Here is a 20,380-nt window from a genome sequence, read left to right as displayed (position 1 = left end):
TGTTTGTTTTGTTTTGTTTTTGTTTTTCGAGACAGAGTTTACTGGAACTCACTCTGTAGACCAGACTGGCCTCAAACTCAGAGATCCGCCTGCCTCTGCTTCCCGAGTGCTGGGATTAAAGGCGTGCGTCACCACCGCCTGGCTTTTATTGTATGTATTTTAAAGTATACAACATGAAGTTTTCATGTATTACACGCACAGTGAAATGATTATCACATCCAAGCATATCTACCATAGGCTAGGTGTGGTGGTGCACGCCTGTAACCCCAACAGTTGGGAAACTGAGGCTGGAGATTTGTCATGAGTTCATGAACCAACTTGGACTAAAAAACAAGTACTTGGCCAGCCAAGACTTCAGAGCAAGATCCTGGCTCCAAACATAGGGGCTGTTGATCGGGCTTGGTGGGTGTCAAGGTGCTGGCTGCCAGGCCTGCTACTCTGAGCTTAAGCTCCAGGAGCCCTTATGCATATGTCCAACGAGAGAGCACCTACAGGTTGTCCTCTGACCTTCACTCATGCGTGATCCTGCACAGAGAGAGACAGAGACAGACAGACCGACAGGCACTGGACATATAAATGTAGTTTTAGAAAAAAAAGGTTTAAAAAGCAAATTTCTATTTATCATGTTTCATTGAATACCCATTTTGTAGTTGTTTGGTGATAATACTCTGATCAAATTTCCAGTGTACAATAAGCTAATTCTTCTCTTTTCCTTTTCTCTTCTGTTTCTCTGTCTTGACAGGGTCTCACTGTGCAGCATTGGCTGCCCTATAACTCCTAGAGATCCACCTGCCTCTTCCTCCTAAGTGCTAGGATTAAAGGTGTGCGCCACCACACCTGGCTTTACAATTCTAATTATTAATTAATTATATATAGTCCTCATGTTGTACATTAGATCTACAGATTTGTTCAGCCTGCATAACTTTAACTCTGTGACCTTAGAATTATATTTGCCTTATGACCTTGCTTGCCTACTCTCTTTTTTCCTGGAATCTCCAGCTTTCCTAGGAGAGACATTCATTAGTATTTGGTGCCCCTTGTTGTCACTCACATTTCAGAGGAGGATATTGAAATGCTAATGAGATGTTCTCAGGGTGGTTGGGCTTGTAACATGATCTCTGGTACCTGTTTGTGTAGACCTCTCAGTCTAATATGATGGATTCTTTCTCATTTATCAAGTTTTGTTGTATTTCTTGTTTCCCTTTTCTTTCTGCTGAATTTGATTACATTTGACATCTCTATTGATCAGTCTGACCTGTAATTCTCATTTTCTTTGTAGTGTTCTTATCAGGTAGTCATATCAAGGTCATAGTGCCTCATAAAACAAGCTAGAAATGTTCTTTTTTTGAGTTGTTTTTAAATGTGGATCAAATTTTCCTGTAAAATGGAGTAGTCCTGAAAGTGTTTCAAAAGCCTGGTATGGTGATGCACACCTTTAATCCTAGCGCTCAAGTGGATCTGTGAGTTCGGGGACAAACAGGACTGACTTCACAGAGAAACCGTCTTGGGCGGTGGGAGGGAAGAAAGTATTCCATTACAAATACGGTTTTGTTTTGTTTTTTAAGACCAGGTCAGTCTGTCTGTCTTTGGCTGATCTGGAACTCACTGTGTAGGCCAGGCTGACCTGCTACAACCTCCCAAATACTCTAGATTATAGGCCTGCATCAGCCGACTCTGCCTGGCTTTCTTTGTAGAATTTGACTCTTTAGATTCTCTAGTTGTAGTAATCATGGTTTTTCTCAGAAAGTTTATAATAATTCTACTTAAGAACTTAATATAATTATGGATTTGTCCATTTCTCCTTTTCTGCCACGTTTGCTTTATGTGAGGCTGTAATAGGTACAGATGTGGAACTGTTATCTAGTTGGGCTTCTTTTCATTAGTGTGTGCATGCTCTATTTATTTCAATCTTTCTGTAACCTGTATTTTACACATGCCCGCACGCGCTGTTATTATTATTTTCTGACCTGATAGTTTCCCATGTTTTACTGAGGGCTCTTACTATATTTATGCCACACGTAACTTCTTGTTATTTGCAGCTTACACACACTCATCTTGCTGTCTGCTTTCTGTTTGTTCCATCTGTCCTGTATTTGTCTTTCTTATTGCACATTGGCTAGTCTTTCCTGACTTCTATATTAGTTCCCTTTCTCATTGTTGTGACAGAATACTAGGAAAAAGCAAATGAAGAAAGCGTTTATTATGGCTCCTCTATAGACCTGTATGCTGAGGCGGGGGCTTGGCAGGGAAGGCATGGTGGCTGGAACAGGAGGCAGCTAGTCACACTGTGTCCGTAGTCAGGAAGCAGAGAGAGAGGAAGGCAAGTGTTCAGCTCGCTTTCTCCTTTTATTAGTGCAGGAGCCCAGCCCATGGGACTGTGCCACCCATATTCTGGGTAGGTCATCCCTCTTCAATTACACCTTTTGGAAACACTCTCTTGGATACACTCAGACATGTGTTGGTTCCTCGGTGATTCTGAATTCACTCAAGTTGACAAGTAACATTAACTGTCATAGCTTCTTAATTATATATTCCTCTTCAAGTGTGTGTTCTTTTACTAGGCTGATTTTAGGGTATGTGTTTTATCTCTCCTACTCTGTTTGCTTATCCTTGTTTTTCTATAGATATCTTTTCTGGCAGTCGTGGAATTAAAAAAAGAATTAAAGGCATTCACCAAGGATATTTTGTGTGAAAAAAGAAAGATGTAGAACATTGTATTACTATGTCTGACAAATGACAATGCTGGAATAAATGTTTTGGCTTCTTTGTACATAAAGAAACTAGAGTTCTGTATGCAGGAGCTAACTGTTTAGACAGTGATGAGAAGAGCAGCGTGTGCTCTTAATTCCTGATCCATCTCTCCATCCTTTTATTCTTTCTACCCTAATAATAAATTAATGAGAATCTCAGTTACTTTGTCTTTTGAGAAAAGCTATATAATGTTACCCTGTTGGAGGGGAGACACATGTCAAAGGGAATGATGAGACAGGGTGTCTTAGTTAGGGTTTCTATTGCTGTGAAGAGACACCTTGACCACGGCAACTCTGATAAGGAAAACATTGAATTGGGGTGGCTTACAGTTTAGAGGTTCAATCCATTATCATGGCAGGGAGCATGTGGTGTGCAGGCAGACATGGTGCTGGCTGCATTTTGATCAGGAGATAACAGTGCAGACTGAAGCTCCGGGTGTGGCTTGGGTCTATACGAAGACCTCAAAGCCCACCCCACAGTGACGTGTTTTCTCCAGTAAGGCCACACCTACTCCTAATAGTGCTACTCCCTGTGAGTTTATGGGGGCCAGTTACATTCCACTTATCACACAGGGTCTCCCTTGGTAGCCCAGGCAGGCCTTGCACTTTGATTCTCTTGGTTCACCCTCCCAAGTGCTGGGATTACAAGTATCTACCACCCCTGCCTGGCAGTTTCTTTCTTTACCATGGTCCAGAGTCTATTTAGTATCCCATTGAAGGAAAGCTGAATCTTAGGGCATTTGATATTTTGTACTTTTGATTTGTATAATTAACTCATTGTTATGCCATCCCTATGTTTAAGAATGCTGCCTATATAGAATAAAGAAATAATTTGGGAGCTGGGTAGATGGCTTAGTGGTTAAGAGCACTTACTGCTCTTCTAGAGGAATGGAGTACAGTTCTCAGCACCCACATTGTGCAGTTTGCAATCTTCTGTAACTCGAGCTCCAGGGGCTTCAGTGCCCCCTTTTGGACTCCCTGGGTGTTGGTGGAAGTTTCTGTTCCACCAACACCTCCAAAATACTCAGCAGCCGCTTCCCAAATTACCACACAGAAGCTTATATTAATTATAACTGCTCGGCCATTAGCTCAGGTTTATTACTGACTAGCTTTTACACTTAAATTAACCCATAATTCTTATCTATGTTTAGCCATGTGACTTGGTATCTTTTCTGAGTTTGATATTCTCATCTTGCTTCCTCTGCATCTAGCTGGCAACTCCTGACTCCGCCCTTCCTCTTCCCAGCATTCTTTGTTTGCTCACTCTGCCTACACTTCCTGCCTGGCTACTGGCCAATCAGTATTTTATTAAACCAGTTGGAGTGACAAATCTTTACAGTGTGCAAGAGAATTATCCCATAGCACCTGGGCACCTGCTTTCACGTGTACATATCCATAAACGGATGCACACATGAACATACACCTATAATTTTAAAAAGGTTTTAAAGAAATAGAGCCAGGCAGTGGTGGTGCACACCTTTAATCCCAGCACTGGGGAGGCAGAGGCAGGCGGATCTCTGTGAGTTTGAGGCCAGCCTGGTCTACAGAGTGAGCTCCAGGACAGCTAGGACTGTTACATAGAGAAACTCTGTCTCGAAAAACCAAAACAACAACAAACAAACCAAAAAAACCCCACAAAACAACAGCAACAAAAACAAGAGGAACCATCTTGAAAAACCAAAAGAAAAATTAAATAGAAATAACTTGGTTTGTGGGTTGTTGTTCTTCTGATAGCTTAATATAGCCTAGGCTAGCCTTAAATCCAATATGTAGCTGTGGCTGGCACTGAAAAGCTCTTGATTCTCTAGCCTCTTCCAAGTGCAAGGAACTTAGGTATGTCTCACCCGCCATACTTAGATGTTTTTTCCAGAATTCATTTAGTTCATCCTCCTCTTCTTCCCCATCTTGTCCTCCCTGACCCCCACTCCCCAATGACAAGGTCTCACTGTATCAGTGGGTGTCATAGAACTCATCTCTATGTTTAAGAATGCTGCCTATGTCCCTTACCTCTGCCTCCCCAGTGCTGGCATGCACCACTATGCCCTGCCAGAATGTAGTTTCTTTTAAGACTGTTGTAAAAAATACATTACAGGTTTTTGTTTGTCTTTAATTTTTTTTTTTAATTTTTAAAAATTTTACTTGGTCCTTGAAAAGTAATTGGATTGTTGATATTTTGTTCTATATAGTAATGACAGCTTCCTATTTTGTTATATTTTGTTTTAAAAGTGGTATGACAGCCGGGCGGTGGTGGCGCACGCCTTTAATCCCAGCACTCGGGAGGCAGAGCCAGGTGGATCGCTGTGAGTTCGAGGCCAGCCTGGGCTACCAAGTGAGCTCCAGGAAAGGCGCAAAGCTACACAGAGAAACCCTGTCTCGAAAAACCAAAAAAAAAAAAAAAAAAAAAAAAAAAAAGTGGTATGAATTCAGGCAGCTATAAAGAAAAAATGTTAACTTTATTTTCTTTCAATTTGATAGGTTTGAGAAATTTCTGTGGTTCATTAGCTCAGAGAACTATTTAATTATAGGTGGTCGAGATCAGCAACAGAATGAGATCATCGTGAAAAGATACTTGACACCAGGTAAGATTAAAATCTATGAAATTTTCTCTTAAATGATTTATCGATTATTTCATTAGTAGGCACTGGTTTTCATCTTATTCTCTTGTTTGACAGAATTGGGGGTTTAATGCTCTATGGTTTACAGTTGGTTGGAGAAGTCTTTGCCAGATCTTAAGTGGGTATTATAGAAATAGTACTGATGAGCTAATCTGTGTTGTTGGGCATTTGATCTGCTGTATTTACAAAATAGTTTCCAGTTCTCCGAGTGATGGTGGATCAACATTTTTAAAGCTTAGTGTTTAAGTGCTAAAGTCTGTGACCATTTGTCCAGCCTACATGCTGGGTGTGTAGTGCATGCCTGTAATTGCAGCTGCTAGAGGCTAAATCAGGAGGACCACTTGACCCCAGAAGTCCCAGAGTAACCTCAGAGCATAAAGAGACCCTGTTTCAAAACCAGGAAAAAAGCAGTCAGGAGAGGTGGCCCAGCACTTACGAGCACTGACGACCGTCGCAGCTACCCTGAGTTCAGTTCCCAGCAATCACGTGGGTGCTCCACACCACCTGTAACTACAGTTCCACTCCCTTCCGTGGGTGCTGCATGTGGGTAGTTCACTTACATCCGGGCAGGCAGAACAATTGTGATAGGAAATAGAAGACCGAACGGGTTGATAACTAAACCTAGCAATATCTCTAGAACATGGCCTAACATGTATACAGAAAACATAAAATCTTAAAGTAGAAATTTAGAAGAAAACAAAACAAAAACCAACCAAACCCAAAGAAAGAGGACCTAAAGTATTATTTCACATTTGTCTTTCTTTAAGGAGATATTTACGTGCATGCTGATCTTCATGGAGCCACCAGCTGTGTGATTAAGAATCCAACAGGTACTATAAGTCCATTATCTGGAAATTTCTTTCCTTAACATTTTTTGTTGTTGTTGTTTTTAGTTATGTATATGTGTGAGTGCATGTGTGGGAATGTGCACATGTGATCCATGCAGGTGCCAATTGTGTCCAGAACAGAGTGTAGAATCCCCTGGGTAGAGTCACAGTCACAGGGACATAGACCATTTGGGCTCTGGGGACTGGCCCCAGCTCCTCTGCCAGAGCAGTATGCATTAACTGCTAAGCCATCTCTTTGGCCTCCTGAAAACACTTTTAATGTTACTGATAAACAAGAATTAATATTCAGCTCCCAGTGTTGTAAACAACAAAAAAGAGATGAAGAAAGATTGTAATGATAATGAGAACATTGCATGAATGTAAGAGTCATAACTAATGATAATGAGAACATTGCATGAATGTAAGAGTCATAGCGTGTGTCTGACACATATATATGTGTCCTATACTAAATGAAACATACAGTAATGGGGTGGGTAGACACAGGTACATACAGTAATATTTGGAAATGTCAACATTGAACATGAACAAGAGTAGAATAAACAGTAGATTAACAAGGAAGTAGAAGACTTGAACAGATTGATAACTAAACCTAACAATATCTCTAGCACACAGCCTAACAAGTATACAGAGAACATTCTCTACATAGACCAGATGATAGAAACAGAAAATTGGGGGGGAAATTCATAACAAGTAAAGAGATTGAAAGACTTCATAAAGAAAATTCCAGCTAGGCAATGTTGGTGCACTCCTTTAATCCTGGCAATCAGGAGGCAGAGGCAGGCAGACCTCTGTGAGTTTGAGGTCAGCCTGGTCTACAGAGCAAGTTCCAGGACAGCCAAGGCTACACAGAGAAACCTGTGTTTAAAAAAAAAAAAAAAAACAAAACCAAACAAATGGACAAAAAGAAAAAAAAGAAAATCCCCAGACTTAGATACCTGAATTGATTAATCTTTTAGTTAAAACAAACAAACAAACAAACAAACAAAAAACTAGTGCTTCAAAAAACTCTTCCTTCCAAATAAGAGAGATAGGAATACTTCCTGATTCATTCTATCAGCTGGTATTTCCTAGTAATAAAACCAAATAAGTACATCACTAGAAAAACAGCAGCTTCACTTCGAGTACAGGCACAGAAATCCTTTACAAGGTATAAGCAGCCTGAATCTAGCAACAGTCTGAAAGGATTATACACCATGTGCTTTATTCCAGGATTTCAATTGATGTAAAAAAATCATTGGTAAGCTGTGTGTGGTCACGTACACATGAAATCTCAGTACTCTGGAGGTTGAGGCAGGAGAATCTCCAAATTTAAGACCAGACTAGACTACATAGTGAGATTTTGGCATTAAAGTAAGTCATTTGATGTGGGAGGGCCCAGCCCATGGTGGGCGGGGATAGCCTTGTGCAGGTGGCCCTTGCTGCTGAAGAAAGCAGGCTGAGCAAGCCATGAGAGCAAGCCAGTAAGCAGCACCCCTCCATGGCCTCTGCATCAGCTCCTGCCTCCAGGTCCCTGCCCTGCCTGAGTTCCTGCTTTGGCTTCTCCCAGTGGACTACAACACTGGATATGCAAGCCAAATAAACCCTTTCCTCCCCAAGCTGCCTTTTTGTTGTTGTTGTTATGTTTTATCACAGCAGTAGAAGTAGAAACCCAGACTAAGACAACAATAAAATGAAAGTTAAAATGCTCAAATTGACAAGAAGTAAACTCTTGTACCCAAACTATCTTTTACATTTGCGCACGCGCACACGCACACGCACACACACACACACACACACACACACACACACACACACACAATTTGTTTGGTGTGTATGTGTGTGTGTGTTTGCTTTGGTTTTTGGAGACAGGGTCTCTATATATGGAGACACTTAACCATGTAGACCAGGCCAGCCTTAAACTCTGAGATATCCACCTGCCTCTGCCTCCTAAAAAACAAAACAAAACAAAAACACACAACTAAGGACTTACCAGAATTTGAGTTATAATAAAAAGCAACAATGTTCACACAGCCTATGATGAGTCCAAAATAAGTTGTAACTAAGGATGGTGGCACAGGCCTGCAATTCCAACAACTGTGAAGTAGAGGCAGGAGAATCAGGTGTTCCAGGTCATTCTTAACCAGTCTGGGCTTTGTGAGACTCTGTACCAAAAAAAGAAAAGAAAATACATTGTATTTCTCCATACTAGTGTCTTAGTTACTTCTCTGTTATTGTGACACCATGACCAAAACAACTTATTAAAGAGTTTAATGTAGACTTACATTTCCATGGGTTAAGAGGTTTTGATGATAGACAAGCCACCAGAGGCATGGTGGGTAACTGGAGCAGCAGCTGAGGGCTCACATGCAGATCCACAAACAGGAATCAGAGAGTACATTGGAGATGGCAGGAAGCCTTTGAAACCTGAAGCCCATCCCCATTGACACACCTCCTTCAACAAGGCTACACCTCCCACCCCCATCCTTCCCAGACAACCACCAGCTGAGAATCAAGTATTCAAATGCCTGAGACTTATGGGGTGGGAGGGTGTCTCACTGAAACCACCACAGCTAGCAATGAATGAACTGATACACTAGGCATAATTAAATTAAATTAAATAAGGAGTATGAGGATGTAGTCAGTAGAGTGTGTGTCTAACGTGCATTAATCTCCAGTGCCTCATAGACCAGGCATGACGGTGCAGGCCTGTAATCTTAGCATTCAAGAAGCAGAGGTGAAAGGGTCAGAAATTCAAAGTAATCCTCAGCCACATAGCAAGTTTGAAGCCTGCCTGGGCTGTATAGACCTTATCTTTAAAAAGGAAAAAATAGGAGTCATGGATCAGTGGTATAGTACTTTTCTAACATGCATAAAACCCTGGCTTTTAATCCATAATTCCGTAAAATTAGTAATAACCTTGCCAAGATAGAGAAGGGTGTAGGTAAAATCTGTGAAATATTAAAGGAAAGGAAAGAAAGCCAAGTGCGGCAGAGCATACCTATAATCCCAGGAGCAGAGGCAGGAGGACCACTCTAAATTCTAGGCTAAACACAAAAGGCTACAAATAATTCCATTTATCTGAACTTTGCAAAAATATGTACAGAAAGTAACTTAGTGATTGCAGGTAGCTGAGTTTGGAAAGGAACATTGCTTTTGGTGGGGCGGGGGTGGGGGGTGGGATGGGGTTGTGATAATATTTTGGAATTATATAGTGGCAGTGGTTACACTGCATTGTCTCATGCTCATGAGCACACACACACAAGTAAATAAATGTAAAAAATAAAACTTGGTAGCTAACACTGCAACAACAGGTGGGTAGATGGTAGATAGAATCTTGAAATAAAATGTGGTATAAATATTCAAGATAGAAGATGATTAAAACTGTTGTACTAAGTATAACTTTGGTGTCTTGCTCTGTAGAAACCCTGTACTTTGATATTGAAACATAGCATTGCTGTTATAGGAGAACCCATCCCTCCACGGACTTTGACTGAGGCAGGCACAATGGCACTTTGCTACAGTGCTGCTTGGGATGCACGAGTTATCACTAGTGCTTGGTGGGTGTACCATCATCAGGTAATAAGGGCTGTGGTCCATTTTCTTAATCTCTTGAGCTATACCTCATTACAAATGGTTAGGCTATAGAAGGTAGATAAAGTACCTACCTTGATAAAGTTTATGTTTAAGCAGTAGAGAAAAATATATGCATACCAGGTGGCAAGTGCTGTGAAGGAAAAAACCAAATTTCTCCTTTGGGTTTTTGAGGCAGCGTCTCCCTGTATAGCCTTGGCTGGCCTGGAACTTGCTATGTAGACCAGGCTGGTCACAAAGATGATCTACCTGCCTCTGCTTCCCGAGTGCTGGGATTAAAGGTATATAGCACCATATCCAGCTTGATTCAAATTTTTCTGAATTCTCTTTTGCCCTTCCAGAAACTAGGTCTAACTTGTGTTTTATGTATTCATTTGGTTTTAGTGATTGCCCTTCTTTATGTTCAGTGCTGTTGGGTTTGCTTTTGTATACCTGTTTGATTCTGTTTTTTTCATACTGGAGAGTGCACTTAGAGACTCATACATTCTAAGCAAGTGCCCTTAGTCCCTTTATTACTTTTACTTTGTGAGGAGATCTAAGCTCCTCCAGCTGGCAGTGAACTCACTGTATCCCACACAGAATTTGAACTCTCAGTCCCCCACCTCAGCCGTCCAGATAGCTGGGACTCCAGGCCTGTGCCACCAAGCTCAGCTGTTAGTGCTCTTTGATATTACCATTTCAGAGTTGACTTCCCATTGCAAATAGATCCACATTTTCAAGAGTTATAGTTGATAATGATGCATTAATTCTACAAGAATCAGAAATTATGTGGTGATTAAAGAATATCATCCTTGAGATTTATTTCATTTTATATTTATGTTATTTGCTATTCTGTGATGTGGTTTTAGGAAATTAATATACTTGAGGGATAATACTTTATTTATTTATTTTAAGGCCTTTGTTTAAAATTTATTATGAATACAATGTTTCATCTGCATGTATGCCTGCACACCAGAAGAGGGCGCCAGATCTCATTACAGATGGTTGTCAGCCACCATGTGGTTGGTTGCTGGGAATTGAACTCAGGACCTCTGGAAGAGCAGCCAGTGTTCTTAACCTCTGAGCCATCTCTCCAGCTCAGGGATAATACTTTATACCTCTACTTTTAGTTAAAGTGGTTTTCTAACTGCTTATAACTAATAAAATACACTCAAATTTAGAAAATTCACAAATATGTAAAATCTTTGGAATAAGCTCGCTCACTTCGTTTTACCAAACTATATTTTAAAAAATTCTGTTATCTTTATTTCCTTCTAGGAAAAGCTGTTTTAGCAACTGGGGAGGTGGCTCAGTCAGTAAAGACCCTTGTCATCAAGCTTGATGACCTGAGGTCAGTCCCTGGGACCCAAGTGCTGGGAGGGGAGAACCAAGTCCTTGCAAGCTGTCTTTTGACCTCTACAGTGCAGTGTGTCCACACACACACACACACACACACACACACACACACACACACAATTAAATTGTTAAAGTTTGGGAGCTGGAGAAATGGATTACAGGTTAAGAGCTCTGGCTGCTCTTCCAGAGGTCCTGAGTTCAATTCTCAGCAGCCACATGGTGGTTCACAACCATCTACAGTGAGCTCTGGTGCCCTCTTCTGGTGTATGTAAACATAATAAATAAAGAAATCTTTTTAAAAAAGAAAGAAGGATGGACGGAAGGACGGACAGACGAACTTTCAAAGCTAGGCATGGTGGTGGGTGCCTTTAATCTCAGCACTCTTGAGTTTGAGGCAAGTAGCCTGGTCTACAGAGTGAGTTCCTGACAGCCAGGGCTACACAGAGAAACCCTGTCTCGAAAAACCAAAGCCACAAACAAAACAAACTTTCAAAATATTTTTTTTAAGGAAAAGAAAAGCTGTTTTACTATCAAAAAGAATCCTGGGAAAGGATTTTAGTGACTGTAACTTTATCTTCCAGTAAGGTTTTGTGCTAAGCTTATTAAACTTGTTCTTTTCTCATTATATCCTATGCTGGAAGAAAAAGCTAGTTCCAATCTAGTCCATGTCATTTTATTGGACTAGTAGATCTTTTGTTATTTCTTTATAATGTTGTCAAGTATATCTATCATTGGGAGGATATATCTGTGTCTGCAGTGTTGAGAATTTTTGCTGAATTATAAAGTTTTCAGGACTTAGAGTTACTTGCTTGAATATGATTATTTGCTCCTCTTGGGTAGAAAATTTTTGAAAAGAACATCTTCGGAGACTAAAGATGGAATTCAGTTGGGTAGAAGGCCTTCCTAGCATGCACAAAGCCCTGGCTTTAATCCCAGCACCACTTACAGGAGGCTTGGGAGGCACAATGGTAATCCCAGTGTTCGGAGGTGGAGGGACTTGAAATTCAAAGTCATCTTGAGTTACATAGCAAGTTCAAGGCTAGCCTGTAAGAACTGAGAGCCTGCCTCACTTCTTTCTTTAGATAAGAATATAATGCATTCTTGTGTTCCTCAGGTGTCTAAAACAGCACCAACAGGAGAGTATTTGACAACAGGGAGCTTCATGATAAGAGGTAATAACTTAATATGAAAAATATCCTTAACTTGTATTATGGAGGCAGGAGCCATTTTACAGATATTCTTGAGTAGAAATGGACTGCTGTAATTGCACATACAACTTTATGTATAGGAAATAAGGGAATTTTTTCCTTGGCATGGCAAATTTCAGCATTTGTCATCATCACACATTTATTGATGAAAAAGAATTATAGCCTGACCTTTTAAAATTAAAAAAAAAAAGTAGATTATTATGGTTCTAACAAACCCAAAAGCTGGGGGCAAGTATTCATACTTTCTCTTGATAATTATTCCTATACATAATAGTAAGTATTTTAAATGCTTATGTCTAGTACAAGGTGAAGATGGATATAATCATTGGTATATAATACTTTCAGACAAAAAAGTGGAGAAAACTGTTTTTTTATAACACTAATGTATTATCGTTTACAGGAAAAAAGAATTTCCTTCCTCCTTCGTATCTAATGATGGGGTTTAGCTTCCTTTTTAAGGTACTCGTCTTCACTCTCTGTGGGCTTCCTTTATATATACTCTCACTAAAGTTCAGCAGTGAGTAAGAACTCTTTCTCCAGGTAGATGAGTCTTGTGTTTGGAGACATCGAGGTGAACGGAAAGTCAGAGCCCAGGATGAAGACATGGAAACCCTGACAAGCTGCACAAGTGACCTCATGTCAGAAGAGATGGAACCACTAGGTAGTTGACATGCTATAGTAAATGGCTTGTGATTTGTGTGTGTTTGTGTTCATGTGCACGTGTGTGGGAAGCCAGAGGACAGCCCTGGGTGTTTCTTGGGCACTGTCTGCTTTCTCTGGAGACTGAGCTTCTTTCTGGTCTGGAGCTTGTTGATTAGGCAAGGCTGGCTGGGCAGCGAGCCTGCTCCTTATTACCATCGCTGTTGGGATTACAAGCACACACCATCACACCTGATTTGTTGTTGGGCTCCCCTCACGTGGTCTCCTGGAAGAGAAGCACTTTGCCAACTAAATCGTCGTCGTCTCCCCGCCAGGCTTGTGACTTTGTTTTCCTCCTGAGACGACTGTAGCTCTGGCTTACCTGGAGCTTATCCTATGGATCAGGCGGCATTGAACTTGCATCAGTCCTCTGGCTTTGTGTCTCAGTGCTAGGATTCTAGAATTCATCATCAGATCTAGTCAAGCCTCATGAGGTTCACTCTCTGGTTTTATTTCTAAATCTTAAGAAATTGTGTCTCTTCTGTGATAACCAGAATTTCAAAAATAGCCCAAAGTACTATCAATTTTACTGATTTTTTTGTTTCTGGAAATCCTGAATTTTTTTATACTAGGGATTGAAAAAATATTCTAATGAATTAAAGAATAGTTAATGAAATACATCACCAAAATACTTTTGGTAAAATTTGAGCATTTAATGGATATCTTTAAATACATTTAACAGATAAACTTGGATAAATAGGAATTAACATTTCCTATTGGGTTTAGGAGTTAGAAATGATAGGAAGATGAATTTATATCAAGTATAATTTCTAATATGAGAGTTTTGGTTCAGGCCAGGCTTTTGACTACCATCCTGACTCAGTTTTCAAATACTGATATTACAGGTATAAGTCAGTATGCCCAGCTTTGATTGATTTTTTTTTTTTTTTAATAATGTATTTGCCTCAAGTAGAGAGATCTACTACCTAAGGAACTTAGAGAAAGTGTACCGTGAACTACTTCTGTGGTTATTCTCTCTCCTAGGGTCATTTCTTTTTGGAGTCATATTGCATTGCTTAATTCAAAACTACTGTGTATTAGAGTCTATTGATTGATGCCTATCATGTCCCTGTCATAAAGTGATATATGAATAACAATAATATATATTACTTAATTTCATGATGATCCTTGAAAGATGGCAATTGGACCATTATTATTAGTTATAATATATATTATTATATATATTACATATATATATAATAACCATAGTTATTAGTATTAGTATTATTTTCACTTAAGTGTGAAATTACTTATATAATGTATCTTGGATTTCATTTACAAATTAATAAAACTGTAGAATTTATACAACTACTTTTACCGTCTTGCCTTTTAGAAGTAGCTGTGACAGAAAACTTAGGTTTGTTACAGAAATAATAGCAATGTCTATCTGTGGTGGAATGATCTTGGTCATGTAAGAACTGTCCTTTTGTCAGAATAGAGTGTAATACATTGTGGGATGGCCAGGAAGTTTTGGTGACCTTTTGGGCAACCTAGGAACCGTCGGGGTCCCATAGCCTCGGTGGGAGCTGCATTACTGACTCTCGTGATGGACTTCCACAGATGGGGATGACAGCAGTGAGGAGGAGAAGGAGGAGCTCCACGGAACTCCTGTAGGAGGAGAACTCAGGACTCAGCTCCAGCAGGAGGACATGGCTGCTCAGAGGGGCCCGGATGAAGTAAGTGAGGAATTGGTACCTGAAGAAAGCTCTGAAGATGAAGAAGCCAACAAAGTCACAAAAGATGAGCCGGTTGGTGAAATGAAGGAGGAGGAGGAGGACACCTTCGATTATCCTGACACCACCATTGACCTGTCCCACCTGCAGTCCCAGAGGTAACTGGACAGAGTGGAGTTCCTTTATAGACTGGAAATGATGTTGAGGGAACCCATAAAACAGTGTCCTATGTTGCGTCATGCGCAGTTATTCAGGTCCTTCCAACCCCCTCTGTGCTTTGACTTTTTCAGCATTTGATTGGTCTCCTGCTAGAAGTGCCCCGGACCACAGGAGAAAAGTACATAAAGTAGCCAAAGTAGGTCAGACTAGAAACCAGCAGGCTCTGGATGTGTCAGTGGTAGAGTGTTTGCTTTGCGTGCTTAGAAACCTGGGATTAAACCAGCATTGCAAAAGCAAATTATGATAATTTTTTTATTGTTGGTTTGTTTTTTGTTTAGCATTATTAGTAGAAGTCAAACAGACCAAAATTAAGTCTTTTAGGGTGTGTCCTTTTCTTTGTTTTGATTTTGTGTCCTTTAGTAAGCTACTTTAAGCATTGATTTCTATCTTAGAGAATGGAGTATCCCTTTCACAGTATCCCTGTGGAGCTTTTCGTGCACGGCATCTAGCAGCAGCTAGCACAGAGTGAGATATCAGCTGTACAAGTGGGTGTAATGCTGCGTACCTGAGATTGGAAGAACAAAAGTTCAAGGTCATCCCCAGCTACACAGAGAGTCCAAGGACAGTGTGTCTCTAAAAGATTTAATACATGTTACATGAAGAATGTATATAAAAGTATGGGAAGATGATTTGGTTGTGTTTTGTCAAGTTTGAAGGTTTGTAGGATTTTAAGTAAGAAGATGGGAATTTTAGGACTCTTAACTGAATGGCTTTCATAGGCTAGTTCTTGTTTTCGTAGGCCACTGCAGAAACTGGCTTCGAAAGAAGAATCTTCTAACTCAGTAAGCTATTTTTGAAGTTATGTTAAAAAAAATTGTGTTTCTTGGAATAATTTTCTCTTAAAATTTACTTTTTGAAAAAATGATAGTAATGGTCTCATGACTCCTTGCTTTTGTTTTTAATAGAATGACAGTAAGTCACAGAGCCGAAGACATTTGTCAGCCAAGGAAAGAAGGTAAAAGTGCTCTATGACTGAGTCCCGTGATGAGATGATTTAAAGGGTGAAAATGTGTGCTGTATGAGCGTGATAACCTAACTGATCGCAGATCTCATTGTAGGAGAGAACTGACTCCTGAAGGTTGTCCTCTGATCTCTACTTGTATGCCATAGCATGTGTGTGCGTGCATTCACACATTATCTACACAGAAAAATAACCAATAAATTTAAACTTTAAAATAACTTAGCTAACACATATTTGACTATTTTGAAGACTCCTTAATCACTAAAATTCTTTTTTGTTGTTGTTTTGTTTTTCAAAGCAGGGTTTTTTTTTGTGTAGCCCTGACTGTCCTGAACTTGCTTCTATAGACCAGGCTGGCCTAGATCTCAGAGATGCATCTGCCTCTGCCTCCCTAATACTGGGATGAAAGGTGTGCGCTACCTCCATTGGGGTCTAGAGAGATGGCTCAGTGGTTAAGAGCACTGGCTGTTATTTCAGAGGTCCTGAGTTTCATTCCCAGCACCACATGGTGGCTCACCACCATCTATAGTGGTCTGATGCCCTCTTCTGGCATAAGGACATACATGCAGGTAGAGCACTCATATACATAAAATAAATACATAAATCTTAACAGGAGAAAAAAAGGCATGCACTACCACTGCCTGGCTATCAGCAAGATTGTTTTTTGTCCAACTCTAATGTGTTTTTTTTGTATTTAAGACTCATCTGTGATAGGTGAGATAAATGGGTAGTAAAACAAACCTTTTATTATGTAAACATGGACAGTGATTATAGAACATTATGGATATAAATTTTTTAAAATTCATTTATAGTAGTTGTACAGATTAATGAATTTCACTGTGATATTTCCATACATTTCTATACCATGCTTTGATTTTTTTTTTAATTATTTATCTTTTAAATTTTAAGTGCATTGGTGTTGTGTTTGCATGTATGTCTGTGTGAGGGTGTCCTGTCCCCTGGAACTGGAGTTACAGACAGTTGGGAGTGCCGTGTGGGTGCTGGGAATTGAACCCCAGGTCCTCTGGAAGAGCAGTTGGTCGTACCCTTAACCACTAAGCCATCTCTCTAGGCCCCATACTTTGATCTTATCTCCCTTTTCTTTCCTACCCTCTCTAGCCCTTCCCTTTCCCCCCTCTTTAATTCTAGGATATTAATAAGAATAAATAGAAATTCTTAAATTTAATTAATTAGAAAAATTTTGTATAACACAAAAGCCTAGAGATGGGTTAGGTAAGTAAAGTATTTGTCAGGTATACGTAAGGACCTGTGTTCCAGTTCTTAGTCCTCTTGTGGAAAGCTGAACACAGCAGTGAGCACATGTTGTCTCAGCACTAGGAGGGAAAAACAGGAGGTTTTCTTGGGTCTTGCTGGGTGGCAAGCCTAGTCATAAACCAAAAAGATAGAGAAACTCCCAGTTCAGTGGGAGATCCTGCCTCAAGGGTCAAGGCAGAGTTTGATGGAGCAGGACACTTATCGTCCTCTGGACTCTCCATGCACATACACACAAGAAATATACCTTAGATATTTTAGCAGTTAGGTACTTGAAGGTAAAGAGAGACTCCAAGGAGAATTAGCACTGAAACAAGGACAAAGAGGTTTGGAAGTAAAATGCATACGTGATACTTTGGAAAAATGATAAACAGACTTGAGGGGAAAGAGTTTGTGTATATGTTATAAAGTCATAGATGGTTAGATTAGAAGGTAAATTTAGATTAAAAATAAGAAGACTTGGAATTTTTTTTACAAGTGATATTAGGGAAAATTTGGAAAATGTTGAGTGGGACTATGACTTAGGTAAGGAAACAGAAAGTTATAAGGGATACAGAGGAAGTCCAAGAGCAGTGAGGACCTGGACCAAGGTAATAGCACTGGGAATGGGAAGATGCCAAAGCAGCAGAGTGCACCCTTCTTCCTTATTATTATTCCACCAGCCAGTCAACAAGTGCATCAAATGTCCAAGGTCTGGCAAAGCCATGCTGACAGAATACTAGAAGTCCTGGTGTCTGCATATCAGCGTTGTTAGTTGAATAAATGAATGTGTAGTTGAGGAGGGATAAGCAGAAGTAATATTTTGAGTCTAGATGATGAATGATAAATCTTTGAAAGATTTTCAGTTCTTTCTTACCTGATAATGTGAGCCTCTTTGTATACAGTGGTCTGGTGACAATTAAGTTAAAGAGGCAAACATTGTACATGTTCCCCTTTCCTTTTACACATTTTTAGGTCACATTGGACATTCTTAAAATTTGATATTTCTGCTTGGTTTCTATTTAGAGAAATGAAAAAGAAAAAGCTTCCAAGTGACTCAGGGGATGTGGAAGTGATAGACGGGAAGGACAAAGAAAAGGAAAATGCTGTGCACACTGAAGCTTACCAGACCAGCAGTAAAAGTGCCGCAGCTGGGCAGCCGATGAAGAGAGGACAGAAGGTAAGAGAGTGCTCCTGAAGGGTCTGTTAGCTCCGTGGGGCTCGCAGCTGAGAGGACCCAGGTCCAGTTCCAGCACTTGGAACTCTCTGTCACTCCAGTTCCCGGAGCTCCAACCCCCTTTGCCGGCCTCTGTGGGGCACCAGGCATGCAAGTGGTGCACAGACACACATGCAGGTAGAACGCCCTAGCCATACAATAACTCTAAGTTTTTTTAATTCTGAGGCTGAAAGCTGGAAAGGTAAGACTGGGCCTGATGAAGGTGTCCCGGGAAAGAGCGTCTACTAACACATACAACTTCCTGATGTTAAACATAGCCGAGAAATCATGCGTACTAGCACGGAGGCTGAGACGGTAGAGAACACCTTCCTTCGTTGTTGCTGCACTGGGATTTCAAAGTTGGACGACAAGGCAGTAATTGTGATGTGGGTGTCATGTTCTCACGGTGGCAGGACCATCCCACGGGACATCATTTGCTTCAGACAGTGGGAAACAGGAAACAGGAGATCCACGTTCTGACAAGAGGGCTGCAGTGTGTGTCACTCACAACCTCAGTCAGCTGTGGAGTCACTTAGAGGAGCCGGCTCAGTTCTGGCCCTCCACCTACTCAGGGATCCAGTGGACCTCTTGCACCGTTCTTGCAGAGGAGCCAAGAAGGAAGGCTCGTAGACAGGGGAGAGGGGCACTGTATTGAAGATAAGTTGTGCTGATTTACCCTTGCTTGTATATATGTCTGCTGTGTCATTGTGGCAGATTCCATAAGGGACGAGGGCTATGGTATACTCATCTTCCTGTCCTCCATATTGATTATTCTTTACATGGTTGGTGCCTTGTTCACAAGCTATTTGATAGAACGAAGGAGGCATTTTAAAAAATATTGTTTATTCTCTTTTTCCCAAATCTTGATTTCAGAGTAAAATGAAAAAAATGAAGGAAAAATACAAAGACCAGGATGAAGAAGATCGTGAACTTATTATGAAATTGCTAGCAGTGAGTAACATCTTAAATCATTTCTCTTGGTTTTCATTGGGCATCTATGATAAACATTCAAAACTTAACAATATTGGGGCCAGTGAGGTGGCTCAGTGGGTAAAGGCACTGTCCCCAAGATTGGCAGCCTGAGATCAGCTCCTAGAGCCCACATGTTCAAAGGCGAAAACTAACTCCTCCATGTTGTCCTCTGAACTCTACGTGTGTATTATGACATGGACACCTACACTCATAAACATACACAAGAATGTAAGGAAAAAGAAAAACTTAGATTCAAAACATTAAAATGATTTAAAAACCTTAGTAATAATCACATGGATTTTCCCCTTATGAATTGAAAGTCTGCAGGTTCAAACAAAGAAGAAAAGGGGAAGAAAGGAAAGAAAGGAAAAATGAAAGATGAACCTGTGAAGAAACAGCCACAGAAACCCACAGGTAGACCGCAGCGGGCTTTAGATGTTGTTCAGAAGGAACCTCCATCCCTTCAAGTTGTAACTCATGACTTACAAGACTTAGCTGTAGATGATCCTCAAGATGACAAGGTAAGTGTTCCCAAGTGGGGTGACCACAACCTCGGGCTGACAAGGTTAGTCTTCATCTTAGAAACAAAGCCTCAGAGACTAAAATCAGTTTCATAAAAATGTGCAAGCAATAAATTGATTAGAAACCTTTGGGAAGTTAGTTTGGAGCTGGGAAGATGGCATTTTATAAAATGCTTGCCACAGGGCCTTGGTTGTAGCCTCAAAACTAGGTGTAGTTTATGTGCTTAGGATCCCCACACTTGGGAGGCTGTTGGCCAGGGAGCAGAGACCACTAAGCAGGCTCCAGGCCAATGAAAAATCTGATTTTACAGTAGATGGTGTTCCTGATGACATCCAAGATTGCCCTCTGACCTCTCCAGAGGACACAAGTGTACATGCACATAGCACACACAAAATAACAGTTTTTGGCTGGAGAGATAGCTCAGAGGTTAAGAGCACTGACTGCTCTTACAGAGTTCCTGAGTTCAATTCCCAGCAACCACATGGTGGCTCACAACCATCTGCAATGAGATTTGGCACCCTCCTCTGTATACATAATAAAT

The 20,380-nt window shown here is 40.5% G+C and overlaps 1 protein-coding gene across 2 annotated transcripts in view; it reads left to right on the top strand.

Moving 5' to 3' along the window:
• Positions 1 to 20,380, top strand: part of Nemf (nuclear export mediator factor) — a 63,103-nt gene that overhangs the window by 37,488 nt on the left and 5,235 nt on the right. For both annotated transcript variants that reach the window (XM_028858790.2, XM_037210582.1), the window contains 12 exons: positions 5,226 to 5,329; positions 6,133 to 6,195; positions 9,656 to 9,768; positions 12,233 to 12,290; positions 12,727 to 12,785; positions 12,867 to 12,987; positions 14,586 to 14,856; positions 15,657 to 15,699; positions 15,823 to 15,872; positions 18,156 to 18,309; positions 19,219 to 19,296; positions 19,638 to 19,838. In XM_028858790.2, the coding sequence (XP_028714623.1) occupies positions 5,226 to 5,329; positions 6,133 to 6,195; positions 9,656 to 9,768; positions 12,233 to 12,290; positions 12,727 to 12,785; positions 12,867 to 12,987; positions 14,586 to 14,856; positions 15,657 to 15,699; positions 15,823 to 15,872; positions 18,156 to 18,309; positions 19,219 to 19,296; positions 19,638 to 19,838 (1,315 nt within the window). The remainder of the gene's footprint in view (positions 1 to 5,225; positions 5,330 to 6,132; positions 6,196 to 9,655; positions 9,769 to 12,232; positions 12,291 to 12,726; positions 12,786 to 12,866; positions 12,988 to 14,585; positions 14,857 to 15,656; positions 15,700 to 15,822; positions 15,873 to 18,155; positions 18,310 to 19,218; positions 19,297 to 19,637; positions 19,839 to 20,380) is intronic.

The sequence above is a fragment of the Peromyscus leucopus genome, chromosome 14 (genome assembly GCF_004664715.2).
Source record: "Peromyscus leucopus breed LL Stock chromosome 14, UCI_PerLeu_2.1, whole genome shotgun sequence".
NCBI classification, from domain to species: domain Eukaryota; kingdom Metazoa; phylum Chordata; class Mammalia; order Rodentia; family Cricetidae; genus Peromyscus; species Peromyscus leucopus.
Note: the sequence above shows the minus strand (reverse complement) of the source record. Positions and strands in the feature narration are given on the sequence as shown.